This window comes from Penicillium daleae (genome assembly GCF_028827525.1).
Source record: "Penicillium daleae strain IBT 16125 chromosome Unknown utg000001l_segment0_segment0, whole genome shotgun sequence".
Lineage (NCBI taxonomy): Eukaryota > Fungi > Ascomycota > Eurotiomycetes > Eurotiales > Aspergillaceae > Penicillium > Penicillium daleae.
In genome coordinates, this window is record NW_026623149.1 from 2,472,002 (window position 1) to 2,487,377 (window position 15,376).

The following is a 15,376-nucleotide window of genomic DNA, read 5'->3' on the forward strand; positions in this document are numbered from 1 at the left end:
GCAGCTCCCAGCACATTTCTCCCTTTGCTAGGGGCAATCGCGCGCGGCGTCCAGCCACCCGGCGGTCTAGGAAGTCGAACGGCAGTCGAATGATCGGTGTAGAGAGCAGTACCTACGAAGTAGTCCTCCGGAGACAGTCGCCATTGGCAGGCAAAATGAGTGATGATGACTCACGGGGTCCAGTGGGCTGCATACTGTCGCATCTTAACCCAGTCGGGGCCCCGATAGGCGGGAACCGTTTTGGGCGAGTCCGTGAGGAGGGGAATGGCGGGAAAGCCGTGTTCAAGACTCGAGTGGCGCGCCCATGCTTGGGAGGCTAGGCCTGGTCTAGTACTTGAGTGGGGGTGGTGTGGAACCATAGTGTGCATATTTGTACATATCTGTCGTGAAGCTTGCGAGGCAACTGTGGCTGGGTGGAGCTCGATCGAGGTACAATGCAGAGGATCGGTGTGGAAGAGTGGAGGTGAAGAACTCGGGAGGAGCTATTGAAGAATCGAGAGTGGAAATCATGATAGAGGAATATCCTGAGGTTATCATTGTGGGAATGGTTGTAGTTTGTTCGGTCGGCCTTGTTTGGCAGGCCACCGACCTGCTTCAGGTCATGCTGACAGGACTACTTGAGCTTACGTGTGGGCTCTGGCTAATATTAGTTAGTTAGTTAGCATCCAGTAATAATAGTGAGTCATGCTTCTCAAGAATAACTAACTATATTCCATGATAATCTGCGGGGGCCAAAGCTGGGGCTGAAGGCCCTCGTTTATTTGGGTCGTTTTCTGCTTATCTCGCGTGTCTAATAACTAGTCATCTAGTTACGGCGGACTACAGGGATGACTGTCTTCGTTCATCCCTGTGAACGTTGACCCGTTACCTACAGACGCAAAATCATGATCTACCTATCATCAGATAACACAAATTGCAAATAACCATAACTCTACCGCAAAACAGCCCTCCACCCTTTCCTCGCCACAAACCCTTGCACCCCTTCATCCGCAAGAACCTCCTCCCCCAAACGACCAGTAACAACACTCCGCTCAACACCAGGTCCACGCACATAAAACGGTTCGAATCCCCTCACCCCTCCAGCCGAGCCATCACTGCATCGAACCCAGATTCTTTTCAACCCCCCATCTCCAGTAGACACTCTTCTAGGTTCAAATCCAGAACTCTCGCGATCCAGGCTGAGATACCATCTCCGTTGGTGAATGGAGCCGATCGTGTTCGTAGATCCGGGGTATGCATTATTTTTCCGGATCTGATAATCGGTATCATTGTCGGAATGATTTGCATGATCGGATTCGGATTTGGACTCTTGCGCTGGTAGTTGCTGGTCATCGGTAATTTCTTGGTTTTGTAATTTGTCTGGTGGCGGGGGTGATGGGGAGCCTGAACTGGAGGTAGACGGTGGTGGCGGGGGTGGTTTTGTAGTTGATTGTAAAGCACGCCTCCTGCGTTTTGGGCCTTTTTGTGCTGGACGCGCATAGTCTGTTGTCTTGTCCATGCGCAAGAGTAGGGTATACCCCGTCGGTAGACGGGTACCATGAAGGCGAAGTCGGATTTTGCGCTATAAATCCCCATATTAGCGAACTTGATATCAACGCGAGCGCATATAGTTGTTGTCTGAACTCACATTTTTAAAAGCCTCTTGTAGTTTCGCACTATCTGAGATCGATTCTCGATGTGAATCTTCCGCATCAGAAGAATCCGATCTCGACTCATCGGTCTGTGGGCACGAAACATCTTTCATATAAGGCAAAACTTCATACTCTCCAGTATCCCAAATAATCAAGCTCCCGGTCCTGGATGACGCAGTCTCCATAAGATGATTCTACCTCCACATCAGCATTTATAAATTTCCCCCATATATATCCAGAGGACGAGGCGACCATCATACCCAAAGACAATGAACCCGAGTCTCGGTTGCATTCCTGTTCAACTTCTCACTATTCGGATCCCCAGGCAGGCCATACATAATAGACCACGACACAGAACTCGTTTCGGAGAATTGAAGTCGAAGATCATAGTGCGGTCCGGCGATGGGATGGTCATGCTGATGGATGACAAAGTGGCGACCCGTGGGATGGCTATTATGCCGATACAAATCAACGTATTCAGGGATCGTCAAGCGTGGTGTTGGTTGCGAGATATCCCGAGGTCGAATGTGTTGGCTGAGTTTGGTTGAAATGACCTCAAGGTGATCTGTGACTTCGACTTCTCCTGCTTCAATAGAGGCCAGCTCATGAGAGTGTTTTTTGGAGATAGTTTTCCTCGTTGGTGGTGGGGAGACTGATGTCTTTAAGCTCGAGACAAGCGGTGGTGTTAGTCGTCTTGCTGGGTGTGCGTTGAAGGCAAGCTCCTCTGCCTCGTTGTCCGTGCTCCAGGAACGTTTCATTTCGAACAGAGTCCGAGTCCATCTGGAGATTCAATGGTGGAAGAAGATATGATACCAGGGAATAAGCTTAATCAAAGTGGTGAAACTGGAAGATATTCATAAAGTATCTGGTGGAACAAACCAACAATGACTATAATCTACGGGGTGATAGGTCTTGTCGGGAGAGAGATGCAGCTTACTCATTCAAGCGCTACCAGGCTAGTTACATAACCTTAACTATGAAGCTGCAAGGGCAGAAAATATATCTTTGTTGTGCTAATCATATTTCTGAGGAATCAATCACCTTTCTTTATTCATGCCGTGGGGTATCAAATACTAAGAAATTGGCCGCAAACGCGCAAAACTCCAAAAAATGCCAAATATTGATGCAAAAGCCGGCTGACGTCATTCGTTTGCGTGCCACCATATCGTCGCCCCAAAACACCCTCTCTATCAATGCATCTCAAAGATGATCTGGGAGGATCTGAACGCTTTGTGGATTGTGGAAAATATCATTCGGGTCAATCTGAACCTTGATGTTCTGCAATCTCGGAAGATTCGACCCCCAATAGGCTTGCTGGGCATTTTCGAGCAAGGGATCGACATAGCCGGGATACGCGCCGTAGAAGGCACCTGGACGAGAGGCAGAGACCACATTGCTGATCTCATTCAGAAATCCCTTAGTGGTCTGTGAGACGGGCCCCAGGAGGCTGACCGCGTAGGACTGCATCCACATGATTGTCTCGCGATGCGCGTAAGCCGTGGCATTCATGGGCACGTCGTTAGTGGCACCTGCTTCCAGATCGAAGATGATGAACCAGGCCGGTGTACCCTTGGTGGTCGAGTCGAGGTACTTAAAGAGGGAATCTATGTTTCCGTCCGGGATTGTATCCGTGAAAGACATGGACTTTGCATAGAACGCACAGGGGATACCCCCGACAACCTGAAAGATGAGGTCTTCGGCTTGACTCGCAATCATACCCAGCCAATCCGTCAGCACAATGATGCTTCCTTTATCCGCAGCCGGGAAGTTCATCTCTCTTTCCAAGGTCTTCCACTCATCGCGTGACCCAAAGAACGTTCCCGAAAGCAGGATCCCGGACTCGAACACAACGAGCTCACTCGAGACTCGGCGGGTAAGGTTCTTGGTAAAGATGAACCGCTGCCAGTCCTTGAAAAGCTGAGCTCTCTCTGCGGTGGTCCCTGTGTTGAGGGTGTATGAATACTGCACGGCTTGTGTGGGTGCTGGATGAGTCTGAAGCTTGAATTTGGTGACGATACCAAAACTCGCAGCGGCACCCTTAATGGCGAACAGAACATCTGCATTCTGGGAGGGTGCTGCATTGATGATGGTTCCATTTGCAAGCACCACTTCAGCTTCTCTGATATGGTCGAGAGCCATCCCCCATTGTCGTGACATTGTACCAAGCCCGCCAATCGTAAAGTGGCCACCCGTGCCAACATTGAGACATGCGCCGTGTGCCACAGCTCTGTGACCGGCGTTGTAAAGTCGCGAGTGAAGATCTCCAAGCAAGGTCCCCGAACCTACGGTGGCGATCTGCGTAATGGGATCAATTGAGAAATCCTGAAGATTCTTCAAGTCGACGACCACTTCGCCATCAATTCCTCCCAGACCTGGTATATGATGATGGATCAGATGATGTGAGATTGCCTTGGTTGAACTCGCCAGTGACGGATCACATACCGTAGTTGCCGTAGCTATGACCGCCACTACGCGGCTGGACTTTGTAACCATTGTTTGCGGCACATTGAACGATGCTGGCGATCTGCTCCGAGTTCTCTGGAAAAGTGACCGCAATTGGAGTCACTGGATGGTCTAGGTTGTAAACCGGTGGCGCCCGGAAGTGAAAGAAGGCGTCGCCTTGGAAAGCCACGAGATTCGAGTTGTAACCGACTGCTGCGAGTAGGCAGTCGTGACCGGGGATACTTTGACCTTGTCCCATCTTCAGCACGCGCCCCGTAGCCGCGAGGGCGTTGATGGCATTCAGATTAGTTTCTCCGGGGAGAAGGCTTCTCTGAACGCGAAGAGTTGAGGTGAGGTAGAAGGAAGGGTGGCAGCCACAACAACGGAAGTCGCGAGGAATGCGACAACTCCTCAGAATCCATTTTAGACGTGCCGGCCAGCAGGAAATTGGTGATCTCAAATTAACGGACTAGCGATGATACTGGGGTCAATTAACTGTTGACTGTTGTGAGCATCGTCCATGGTCCCTGGATACGGAGTCTGGATAAGTACTGCGGACTCGTCTCGCTCGTATAGTTCCCCGGACTTCCGCTGGGGCTTGGCCAGAAACACAACCACGCATGGCGCCTGACGGAGTATAACAAGAATCACAAACAAGCCTTCCTGCTTATTAGATTGAGATTGCAACTGATCAACCTTACTGTCCTTTGTTTGACTCGTGTTATCTGTTCTACGCCAATAACTCCTTCCTACCAGAATCTCCACTTCTCATCCTTCGGGGAGTATAAAGGCATCGGGCTCGGGGACCAAACCCGTGCGGATGTGGTCCCCGAATGCGGCAATCTTTTTAATTCTGTTCAGGAAATTGCGAATACGCAAAGTCTATTTGCTCAATCCGCGAAGAGAACCCTTGCGCGGGCTCTCGGACTAATCGGCTTCTTGGCAATCATACTCCGTTGACACTTGGGTCTGTATATCAACTACACATCTCGCCAAAGCAACACCCCCTTTTGTAATTGCGCGGCGTGCGTCATCAATCGTTCAATCAACCGTCGAATAAACTTTATTCGGCCACGAGAGTTCAACGTCACCCATCAAGACAATGTTCACCCCCATACACACCTCTCTCGGCGCTTTATTGCTCTTCCAGGGCTCGTCTGGGCTACTCGTCCATAACGGAGCAGTCTTCGGCATCTCATCACTCCTATCCGGATCAGTCTTCAATCCAACCCAAGACAATGTCCCAATTATCGCGGGTATAATCTCCAGCGTGTTGCCAGTGTACTTCCTGGCGCCGTCGTTGATCCCAAACTACCCTGCCGCTCCACAGACCTTGGCCTCCGCCGTGGCAACAGTGGGTGTGGGCATCCTACTAGGCTGGGGAACAAAGGTAGGACGCTGCTATCCAGTATAATAAACACTTGAACATGGAAGGAAAAGCTGACTAGTACCTCGTTGTCTCTTTTAGAACGGCCGCGGCTGCACTTCGGGCCATATGCTCTGTGGTCTTTCCCGCCTCTCGCCACGCTCGTTGATCTCAACAGCCCTCTTCTTCACGACCGCCCTGATCACAGCGAATGTCGTCTCGGGAGGCTCCAATATTCCCTCTTGTGGTGATCTCCCCTGCTACACGCCAGTGTACCCATCGTCACCGGAGATGGTCTTCATGGCTGGTTCGCTGTTTCTATCAACCATCACGAACTTCATCATCGTTCCGAAAGCGCTGCAACGATCAAAGGAACACAGGACTCTCTTTGCTTATCTTGCCGGACTCGAGTTTGGTCTCGGTCTGCTGATCTCCGGTATGGCCGACTCCGCCAAGGTTCTGCGCTTCTTCGCCATCTTGAGTGACTCCTCTCGCTGGGATCCGTCATTGGCCCTGATCATTCTGTTCGGAATTGGTCCGTCCTTGATTACTTTCTTGACTCATAAGCCGGGTCAGACGTCGGAGAAAGAGCATGAACCCGCAAAGCCTACGCTGGCTGAGAAATGGCGGCTGCCCACGGCCACCGTGGCTGATATCGACTGGCGCTTCGTGGCTGGTTCGGTCGCCTTTGGTATTGCTTGGGGTCTCCAAGGAGTCTGTCCCGGTCCGGGAATTCTGCGCTCGGTCCTGCAGCCAACCTGGGGACTGGCGACAATGACCGGATACATGTTGGGGAATTTGTTCTAGATGGATTGCGGGAGATACGGATTTGTAACACATAGAGGGATGCATTGTAAATATATGATAGAAAGCCACCCAATGGCGCTGTGTCCGGTATGAAATTGACGACTAATTTATACACTGTTTTGCAAAGCTAGATCAGCATGGGTCCACAACGCTGGAGACAGGTCCATGTATTCAGAATAAACACGAGGAGTGGGGGGATCTTGAAAGTGGATTGAGTATATAGAATACAATATGTGCAAGTAAATCGTATAGACAAACCAAGTGGAAACAAATATGAGCGGAGTAGCTTACAACTCGGTCTTCTTGTTCAGCCGGATAGCCTCCTCCTCCGACTCATCCAGGCCCGCTTCACGCCGCACATTGTCCTTGTGATCAAGGAATCCTTCTAGCTCCATCCACTCCGCAGCGAATGCAGTCATTAAAACGCTCCAGTCTTTCACTGTATCCATATCCAGGTGCTCGGCATCGTCATCGACTGTATGCCACACTGACGGGAAGCCCTTGAAGGGCGCAAAGTCAATGAGATGAAGGATCTCCACTCCTCTCGCCAGGAAGGGTAGGTGGTCATCCTGGATCCCGCCGAATGCCATGACTTGGTGTGAGTCCTTTGGTGTATCAATAAACCACGGGTCAGTCGACGTGGACTTCAATTTTCCAAGACTTCGGAGACGTTTTTCGAGCGAACCAAGGCCTTGATACGCCCAGTGAGTTGTGGGGTAATATGATTGAATATTAGGATTCTTTGCACCAAGAAGATCCAATAGAACGAATAGGGATATCGAGGATAGTGGCGTCTTGAATGTGGACATAGCCGGGTTCATCTGAGTGTCCCAGTTTTCAGCGAGCGCGCGAGCACCGTATAATGAGTCTTCAGTGGACCATTCCTTGAATGCCTCTTCTCCATCAAGGAAGAGGACCTGGATTCCATGGTGTTCCTCCACAAAATCCATGCCTTGATCTTTCATTGCCGCCCATTTCTTCTCCAAGGCAGAGTCAATGCTGCGCATAGCGTGCATGATCATCGCGCATGGCGCAGCACTGTCGATAGCTCCGATGAACCCTTCCGGCTCCAATTTACTATCATAATGGGCAACCAATGTCAATCGGCCAACATCTCCCTTTGGAGCCTCTGGTGGATCGCGGTATGCGATAAAGTTGATGAAAGGAACATCCTTTCCGTGTGACACCGGGGTTTTCGAGGTGGAATTTTGGAATTCAATCTCCCATTCAGGCAATGTTGTCCTGAAGAAGTCCGCAAAGTGCTCGAGGACCGCCGTATGGCCAGCGGTGCCAGGGACGCGAGGTTGTAGGATCGGCGAGAATAGCGCACCGCTGTGAATGTCGAAATCCTGACTCGGTCGTGGAAGTGCTTTCAGGGTGTCGTCTGAAAGTTTCTCGTAAGCCTCTCCGGGGATCACAAGCAGTAGTAAGCCGAGACATAGATAGAGCAAGTGGCCACGAAGGCCGCGGAGGTCGCAGTAAGCCGTAGACATGGCGTCGTAGCGAGTGACTATCGGCTCATGACTCTGCAAGTCGCATTAATGATCCACTTGACACCCAGGCCAGCTAGGCATGCCCGAGTATGACCTCAGGAATAAGTGTAATCGTCAAAGAAAGCGGTCCCTGTCGTGAAACAAAGCGGTTCCCCAAGGCGGTCACGGCCGGCGATTTGGCGCGATCTTCGGACAAGCTCGAAACCTCTGAGCGCATCGCCGACATTTGCGACAATCATGCGAATCCTTTTCCACCCACAATTGCGCACCGCGCTTCCAAAGTCTGTCCAAAGAGCTGTTCGAGCTCGAGTATGGACCCGGTTCAAATCGCAGGTCCCCCGGCCATCTCGTCGCCATGAATCAGCTCCGCCCGCACCGAAAGATTTGAGTGCTGCGACGACACGAACTTCCTCCCCTGCAGGCGCTGCCGCTAAATTAAGCACTCGGAGAGGTATTGGAGCCCTGCTCGCTTGCACAATCATATACTAATTGAACCATAGGACCCCCGGAGCGCATATTGGTCTACTATGGTGGAACTGGCCGGTCCATGTTCCTAGGCATATTGCGGGTGACTACAATTCTTCTCTTTGGCGGAGCTTGCTTGATCATCGCACCGTCTTGTTACAATGCTGAGAACGCATGGTACATTACACCATTGGGTATGTCGATCTTCCGAATCAACCTCGAGAAAGACTTTCTTTATTAACATCCTCCCCTCAATAGTGATTACAGGTGGCGCACTGCCAATGCTCTTCGTCGCCTATACCTCTGCACCCTACGTTAGCTTCATTCACCTCGCACTCCCCGCATTCGCAAGGAAATCCCGCGAGACGGCTATGCACTACGCGAAAGAACTACCACCCACAGCTACATTGATCCTTACGACAACAAGGTTCAATGCAATTCCCCGACAGACCGCCGTCCGTCTGGGAGATATCATGCCTGATAAAAGTCCGTTCCGGCCTGTCACTTTCCGGAATGTGAATCCTGCACCCCGGTCTTGGTGGATGGGTAGACCTACGACACAGTTTTTTGCGGCTGATCAGAGTCAACCGGGGAGGCAATCCACAGCGTTTTATCCTGAGCTTTGGCCGGATATCTATAAAAGGATACAAAGCCAAGTAGCGCAGCGACGATGAAATGATTGTGTTGTTGATATCTTTACCGAATGTATAATAGCAACCTTCCTATCTACTGACGAATGTCTGAACACAATGAATCAAAATAATGGAAGCCAGCAGTCCGACAAAGTTATATGGAAACCCCCCTGTGGGATATCTTGTATTGATGTCATATGAACATCGACCGAAATCGGAGGGTATGCTATTCCTGTACAAAAGAAATCGCAAAAAGAAAGGAAAAACAGAAAGTCAAGAAGCCAGCACTGGAAGGATGCTACTAAGCATGCATAAATATTGGGATCTGTTAGCAGCTATGCAGACCACCTCGAAAGCCACCAATGAAAAAGAAGAAACGGTAACAAACGCCTTAAATCCTTCTAGCCTATCAACAGCGCTTAAGTCTCATCCTTATCTGTGATAACCACAAGCCCGTCCACCTTAGCCTAGTCCTCACTGGCCTGTGGCTCAGTAGTGGCGGCTGCATTGGACACCTCGGACTTGCGAGGACGACCACGGCGGGGACGAGCAGGGGTTCCATCGCTAGATGCGCCGGCATCATCTGGGCTGCCAGCGCTGGCTTCCGGCTCGGGATTCAGCCGCGCCAGCTTCGCACGCGCGGCCCGATACATAGTTCGGGCCGAGGAGACGGTAAGGCTGGCACGGACTGCAAGCTTCTCGGCCTGGACCTGTAATGGATTGAAAAATCGGTGAAGTTAGTTAAGCCTTTCCTAAAAGATCACAGTAGGATTGGGTATTGGTTGAGCCATCAGGAGTACGTACCTTGCCAGTCGCCTCGTCCATGCAGAGGTGGGCCAGCAGCAGGAGGCGGACCTCACTGGGGGTCAGGCCAAGTGTATGCCCGGCTTGGCGAGCGGAAGGGGAGGACTTGGAGGAAGGCATGGTGCAGGATGTTGTAGGTCGATTCGAATTGTAGAGTGAGGTTAGAGAGAGTGTGTGGTTGTCGAGTGGGTGTTGGTGTAGAAGGTGTGTTGTGTTGTGAGATAGAGGGAGGAAAGAGGGAGTTTGTCAATAAGTATGTTGCGGAGATAGGTGTAGGGAAGAAAATGTGAGTGAGTGAAGAGTGTGTGTTGTTTGGTAAATGGATATAAGGAAGAAGTTATGGTTGACAGAAGCGTGTATCGTTGTGGAGTGCGTGCTGTGTTGGAGGTTGATGTAGGGAAGAAGTTGTGATTGGGAGAAGAGGAAGTTTGTCGATGTGTGATGGCAGCTTATATAGGTGAGACATTAGATACAAAAATAAGTAGGCGGCGATGGCCGAGTATTGCCTAGTGGAAACAGAAGCGGATAGAAGATCGATAACGAGGAAAAAGGAGGAAGATTGATATTCAACTTACCGGGACAGTCCGTGAGGTTATATCTAACCATCGAGGTATATCGTGAGTGAACGGGTGTATAGGTAGGACTAGCCTCTTCTGGAGATTAAGAATGGCTAGTGAGATAATATGGCGTCACTTTACCTCCAGAAACTGATCTTAGTGTGTTAAGACAATAGGTATAGATAGCTTTGATTCTGTTGATGATATAGAGGTTCAATATGTCATCTGTAGTACAGCTTATCTATTATCTTGACCTTCTTTATCTACTAATTTATCTTCATCACTAACAAGGGAGCAAACACAATATGAGAGACACCACTATCAGAGAGATCTTTTAAAATTTAGTGGGTTGCCCCTAACGAGCTCGGAATCGACAAGGCTAAAGATGCATTGCAGGCAGGTGATACGTGGGTACAACTTAGACTGCAAGGAACTGTAACACTTTACAGAATTACAATAGCCTTGTTAAATCCAAAGACCGCCATAGAAGATTACTATAGGAGACATGTAGGTTCTAGTGTAGGCAAGAGGAAAACATCCTTCCTAGGCCGAGTTAGGGTGATATTTCCCATTCTAAATGAAATACGAAATAGAAGCCGCTAGCATCGTCATCATGTCTTCAAGAATTGTATGCTGTAAAATCAGGAACTCTGCGCTTGCTGAATAGAGAGACCTCTAGGACCCTATGCCCCAAGCTCAGCATACATAGCCTCTTCAGCATGCTAAGAGGAAAGATTGGCTACACGCACGAGTCTGCTTTTTATAGCTAGGTACGGTTACAGGTCCTCTATCTGGTTGACAATAGATCACTTTCAAGGTCACGATTAATACCGTTGAGAAGAAGGCTCAACGACAAATGAGCCTCAAAATGGCAATCATGAAGTCAAGATTACTTTGATGTTGAGGTTCAATATATCAGGAACCCTATAACGATAATGGGAGGTCCAATTGACCCGTAGGAATACATTGACAATGAGAAATGTTTCCTAGGCTAACAAAGAAAAGCATTTTTAATGATAGACAAATCCAGGAGTAGCACTTCCCACATTAGACTTAGAGAGACAGTTCAAGAACGCCTCTTAACCCGAGATATAAGATAAATAAAGTAACACATGACTGGTAGTCGGAACTGTCACACACAAAATCAACAAATCGCACCTAGGTATACCAACCTAGTATATCACTACAGAGCTTCAATAGCCTTAAGCAAGACCTCCAGGCCCCGATCCGTGACGCCACCGGCTTCCTCATCATCTTCCGCAGTGGACTCGCGCAGTGCCCATGCGACGTCACTCCACCATCCCAGGCCGATGAAGCCACCGCCCTTCTGACGCTCAAGACTCTCCTTGAGCCGACTGGTGTGCTCCCACTGCTGAGCCGCAACCTCCGCACGTTCGATGACCTTGTTCGAGATACCACACATGGACGCACAGTGCATACCGAAACTGCCCTCTGCAACGCCGCTCTCTAATTTGTAGAGGAAGGTAACACGGCGCTCGGCATCGTCGACATGAATGGCCATACGCTTGGGGGCAATTTCTGGGTGATTCTCAAACTCCGCAGCCAGAGAGTGGTAGTGTGTAGCAAAGAAGCCCATTGCACCAATATGAGTGGCGATATGGTGCAAGACGGCTTGCGCGACGGCAACGCCGTCATATGAACTGGTACCACGACCAAGTTCGTCTAGGATGACGAGGGAACGCGGGGTAGCTTCGGACAGAATCTTCTTCGTCTCGGATAGCTCAACGAAGAATGTTGATTGCGCGGCAAAGATGTTGTCATTGGCTCCCAACCGGGACATGATTCGGTCGATGGGAGTCAGACGGGCAGACTTGCAAGGAAGATAGCAGCCAATTTGGGCCATGATGACAGCAACACACGTCTGAAAAATGGTCAGAGATAGTCATGGGGTAGAGAAATATGGACGTGATACATACCATTCGCAGAAGGGTGGACTTTCCAGCAGCGTTGGCACCTGTAAGCAAATCAATATTTGCATGCTTGCCACCAAGCTGGACATCGTTAGGGATAAAGTCTTCCACAGACGAAAGAAGACAGGGATGCCGTAGTTCTTCAAATTCGAGAACACTCCGCTCATCTTCCACAAAGACTGGCCGGCAGCTGGGCTGGCCCAGTGAAGCAGATGCCTTGGCTAGACTTATCAGACAATCCAGCTGCGACACAACCCGAACCGCAGCGAGCCATGTACCATAATGCTCATCGAATCGAGCATGGAATCTGCCAGCAACTTCTTTCACGATTTGGCCGTGGGTTTCCTGGGCTTCTTGCAATTTCCGGATCAGGCTGCGTAGTTCGGGGAAGTAGTAACGCTTCACCTGCTTCGTGGCAGACATCTGATCCCAGTTCTTGGGAATGTTTTTGACCTTGACAGGCACCTCAAGTTGATAAATCTCCTTTCCGTTGTCACGGTAGCAGATTGCAGTGGAGCCTAGGTCCCGGCGAGCCTTCTTTAGAAGGCTGTCAAGTTCCTTGTGCAGCTGTTCAATGGTGTCTTGGGAATTGTCAAAATCGGCTTCGACGCCGGTCTCTGGGACCAGGATCCCATTGTCTTTGGCCTTGGACCGATCAAACGCAGTCTTCCAGTATGAAAGCAGCGGGGACAGATCGGGCATCCCCTCAATCAGCTGTCCGATGATACCCTCACCAGCGCCACTGTCCTTAAGAAGACCCATAGTATATTCAATTTGTTCGAACCCCTCAAGAACCCGAACGAAATCCTGGGCCTTGCAGACACCCGCATGAACACGAGAGATCAGCCGTTCCAGATCAGGCATCTTGGTCAACTGCGAAGAGAACTGGTCACGGGTGCTCGGGTCGGCATTCAAGGCATCAACGGCATCCAGCCTAGCGTTGATCCGCTTAGCGTCCATCAATGGGTGACAGACCCATTGCTTGAAAGTTCGCTTTCCAAAGGGCGTAATGCACCGGTTCAACAGCTGGAAGAGAGTGCCATCTTGACCGCCATCAAAAGAGTTTGCGAAGATTTCCATGTTGATCAGGGTCTGACCGTCCAGAACCAGGCTAGAGGCTTTCTTGATAGGGTCGTACCACGTGAAGTTGCCGATGGTTATCAGGTCCCGCTCGATCTTCAGAACTCGCAGATACTGAGTGAGAGCGCCAAAGGCAGACATGAGCAACTCTTTCTCCCGTGCCTGACGAAGGACCTCGGGCCAGGCCTTAACATTATCATCGTCCTCAGAGACGAAATACTCGCTAGCATCAAGTTCCTTCACAGTGATATCCGCTTCCCAAAACTCTTTAGCCGGCTTGAGATAGTTCCAGATAGTGGTAAGCCCTGTGTTGTTTTTGAGAATGCGCATGGCCTTTTGCGAGACACATCCTTTCTCAAGCAGCATTTCCTGAGGGCGAGTTTGTGCAACAAAGGTCTCGAACTTTGTCATATCCACGTCGTCAACAAATTCCGACACGAAGAATTGGCCAGTAGCCGTATCAACGAAGGCGAGACCAAACGCAGGTCGGTCGTCCACGATAGCTTCCTTGATGGCAACACAGTACGTCGACATATCATCCTGTAACATTGACCCTTCCACCAGAGTGCCAGCAGTGAGAACACACGCGAGTTCACGCTTGATGATTTTATCTTCCTTTCCGCCTTTCTTGGCGTCTCGCTCGCGCATTTCCTTGCCGAGAGCGGACTCAGATTGGTCAACACGAGCAATCTTGAAGCCCTTGGCAACGAATTGATTTGCCCAGTGAGACAGACTCATTTCGGGGACACCAACCATGCGCATATTGACTCTGTCGGTGAGCTTGAGGTCAAACAATTGGTGACCAATTGTAGCATCGTTCTCGTAGAGCTCGTAGAATTTGCCTTTCTTGAAAAAGACCACGGTATCCCAGAACTTCTGCTTGATCTCCCAGTATTGCTTCTCGAAAGGTGAGAACTTCGACCAGGCCAGTGGTGGGATATAGATGGTGCGCGGGTCATGGTCAGGGTGGCCTGGAGGGTTGCCGTCGATATCCTTGATGTTTGCAAGCCACGGGTATCGCTCTTCAGGCTCTCTGGTGTGGGCCTTCTCTTTCTTTGCGCTAGCAGGTGCCTTTGTAGTCGCTTGCACCACACGTTCCTTCCGAGGTTCAGTGCTTTCCGGGTCGAACTTCCACTTCATTGCAGTGCCAGCTGAGCCCTCGGGGATATCCAAGTCGAGGTCTTCGTCGGTTGGAGGGGGAGGTGGTGAAGAGGCGGCCCGGTTCGAGTTCTTTCGCGACGGTGTGGTAGCTGGTCGCTTTCGTTTCTTCGGTGCAGCGACTTCTTCATCAGAGTCATCAGCCACAATGAAGTCGTCCATTTCTGTACTCGGTCAGCAGTGTTTCGAACCTCGCGAGGGGTGATGACTTGCCATCATCCGAGTATCCGGCTTCCTCTGCCTCCTTAAACTCGTCCTCACTCTCGGGGGAAGTCTTCCTGCGCTTGGCGGCGCGTCCATTGGCATTGCTTTTGCGACTGGGGCGGAAGATAACCTCGTCGTCATCCTCACCCTCGGAATCACTCTCCTTGTAGCTGACTTGCTTCTTCTTGGCCTAAAAGACAAAATATAAGTTTCAAGGATTGATAGGAAAATTATTTATGGAGTTGACATACTCGTCGTGAAGGAGACATTGCGATGTCCTCGATTTCGTCGCGTCCTGACTGTGAAGGAGTAGAAACGTCAGCGGGCAAGAGGTTGGGAAAAGAATGGGAATAAGACGCACTTTTACCTTGTCTCCATTTTCTTCATCTTCCTCGGGGATGGGAAGGTCACTACTCGGCACGGGGGTCAAGTCCTGAGCAAAGCTGGAGAAATTCCTCTTCGGCGTAGGTTTCACGGTGTTGGTCGCACGTTGCTCGCCGGCTCGCTGGGCTGGGGACGACGCGGGTTCGCGAGGTTTATCATTCGACGGAGTCGCCGGTGACGATTTCTGGAAGAATCCCAGAATTGACTTTTGGTTCTTCATGTTCTGCGTGCTCGACGTTGTCCGCTTCAGAGCTGCTGGTGGGGTCGCAGTCGGCGATGAGGCGGAACCCTTGGCCATTGTCGATTATCCTCGATACCGGTATACTCTGAATATCAATTGAAGTGCAAATATAGTATGGATACTCAGTACATCACGGTAGATCTCGAGGTGTGACTGGGAGATCGGATGACAGGGGAGAGGT

General features: G+C 50.4%; 7 protein-coding genes across 7 annotated transcripts; 2 read left to right on the forward strand and 5 right to left on the reverse strand.

The window, feature by feature from the left end:
• Positions 1-931: 931 nt before the first annotated feature.
• Positions 932-2,389, reverse strand: N7458_000774 (uncharacterized protein; the record flags this gene model as incomplete). Its single annotated transcript, XM_056904168.1, has 3 exons — positions 932-1,561; positions 1,628-1,825; positions 1,892-2,389. The coding sequence occupies 3 exons, from the start codon at positions 2,387-2,389 to the stop codon at positions 932-934; spliced, it is 1,326 nt and encodes a 441-aa protein (XP_056771935.1).
• Positions 2,390-2,831: 442 nt separating this feature from the next.
• Positions 2,832-4,332, reverse strand: N7458_000775 (FAD-binding oxidoreductase; the record flags this gene model as incomplete). The annotated part of the gene is made up of 2 exons (XM_056904169.1): positions 2,832-4,003; positions 4,074-4,332. The coding sequence occupies 2 exons, from the start codon at positions 4,330-4,332 to the stop codon at positions 2,832-2,834; spliced, it is 1,431 nt and encodes a 476-aa protein (XP_056771936.1).
• Positions 4,333-5,175: 843 nt separating this feature from the next.
• N7458_000776 (YeeE/YedE family protein) lies at positions 5,176-6,246 on the forward strand (the record flags this gene model as incomplete). The annotated part of the gene is made up of 2 exons (XM_056904170.1): positions 5,176-5,463; positions 5,542-6,246. The coding sequence occupies 2 exons, from the start codon at positions 5,176-5,178 to the stop codon at positions 6,244-6,246; spliced, it is 993 nt and encodes a 330-aa protein (XP_056771937.1).
• Positions 6,247-6,533: 287 nt separating this feature from the next.
• N7458_000777 (glutaminyl-peptide cyclotransferase family protein) lies at positions 6,534-7,739 on the reverse strand (the record flags this gene model as incomplete). The annotated part of the gene is made up of 1 exon (XM_056904171.1): positions 6,534-7,739. The coding sequence occupies one exon, from the start codon at positions 7,737-7,739 to the stop codon at positions 6,534-6,536; it is 1,206 nt and encodes a 401-aa protein (XP_056771938.1).
• Positions 7,740-7,976: 237 nt separating this feature from the next.
• Positions 7,977-8,878, forward strand: N7458_000778 (uncharacterized protein; the record flags this gene model as incomplete). The annotated part of the gene is made up of 3 exons (XM_056904172.1): positions 7,977-8,190; positions 8,240-8,398; positions 8,463-8,878. The coding sequence occupies 3 exons, from the start codon at positions 7,977-7,979 to the stop codon at positions 8,876-8,878; spliced, it is 789 nt and encodes a 262-aa protein (XP_056771939.1).
• Positions 8,879-9,303: 425 nt separating this feature from the next.
• On the reverse strand, positions 9,304-9,760 carry N7458_000779 (putative histone h1.3.; the record flags this gene model as incomplete). Its single annotated transcript, XM_056904173.1, has 2 exons — positions 9,304-9,546; positions 9,641-9,760. The coding sequence occupies 2 exons, from the start codon at positions 9,758-9,760 to the stop codon at positions 9,304-9,306; spliced, it is 363 nt and encodes a 120-aa protein (XP_056771940.1).
• A 1,620-nt stretch (positions 9,761-11,380) lies between these two features.
• N7458_000780 (mismatch repair ATPase MSH6) lies at positions 11,381-15,252 on the reverse strand (the record flags this gene model as incomplete). Its single annotated transcript, XM_056904174.1, has 5 exons — positions 11,381-12,079; positions 12,135-14,535; positions 14,576-14,760; positions 14,822-14,869; positions 14,932-15,252. 5 exons carry the CDS (start codon positions 15,250-15,252, stop codon positions 11,381-11,383), a joined length of 3,654 nt encoding a protein of 1,217 aa, XP_056771941.1.
• Between the last annotated feature and the right edge of the window lie 124 nt (positions 15,253-15,376).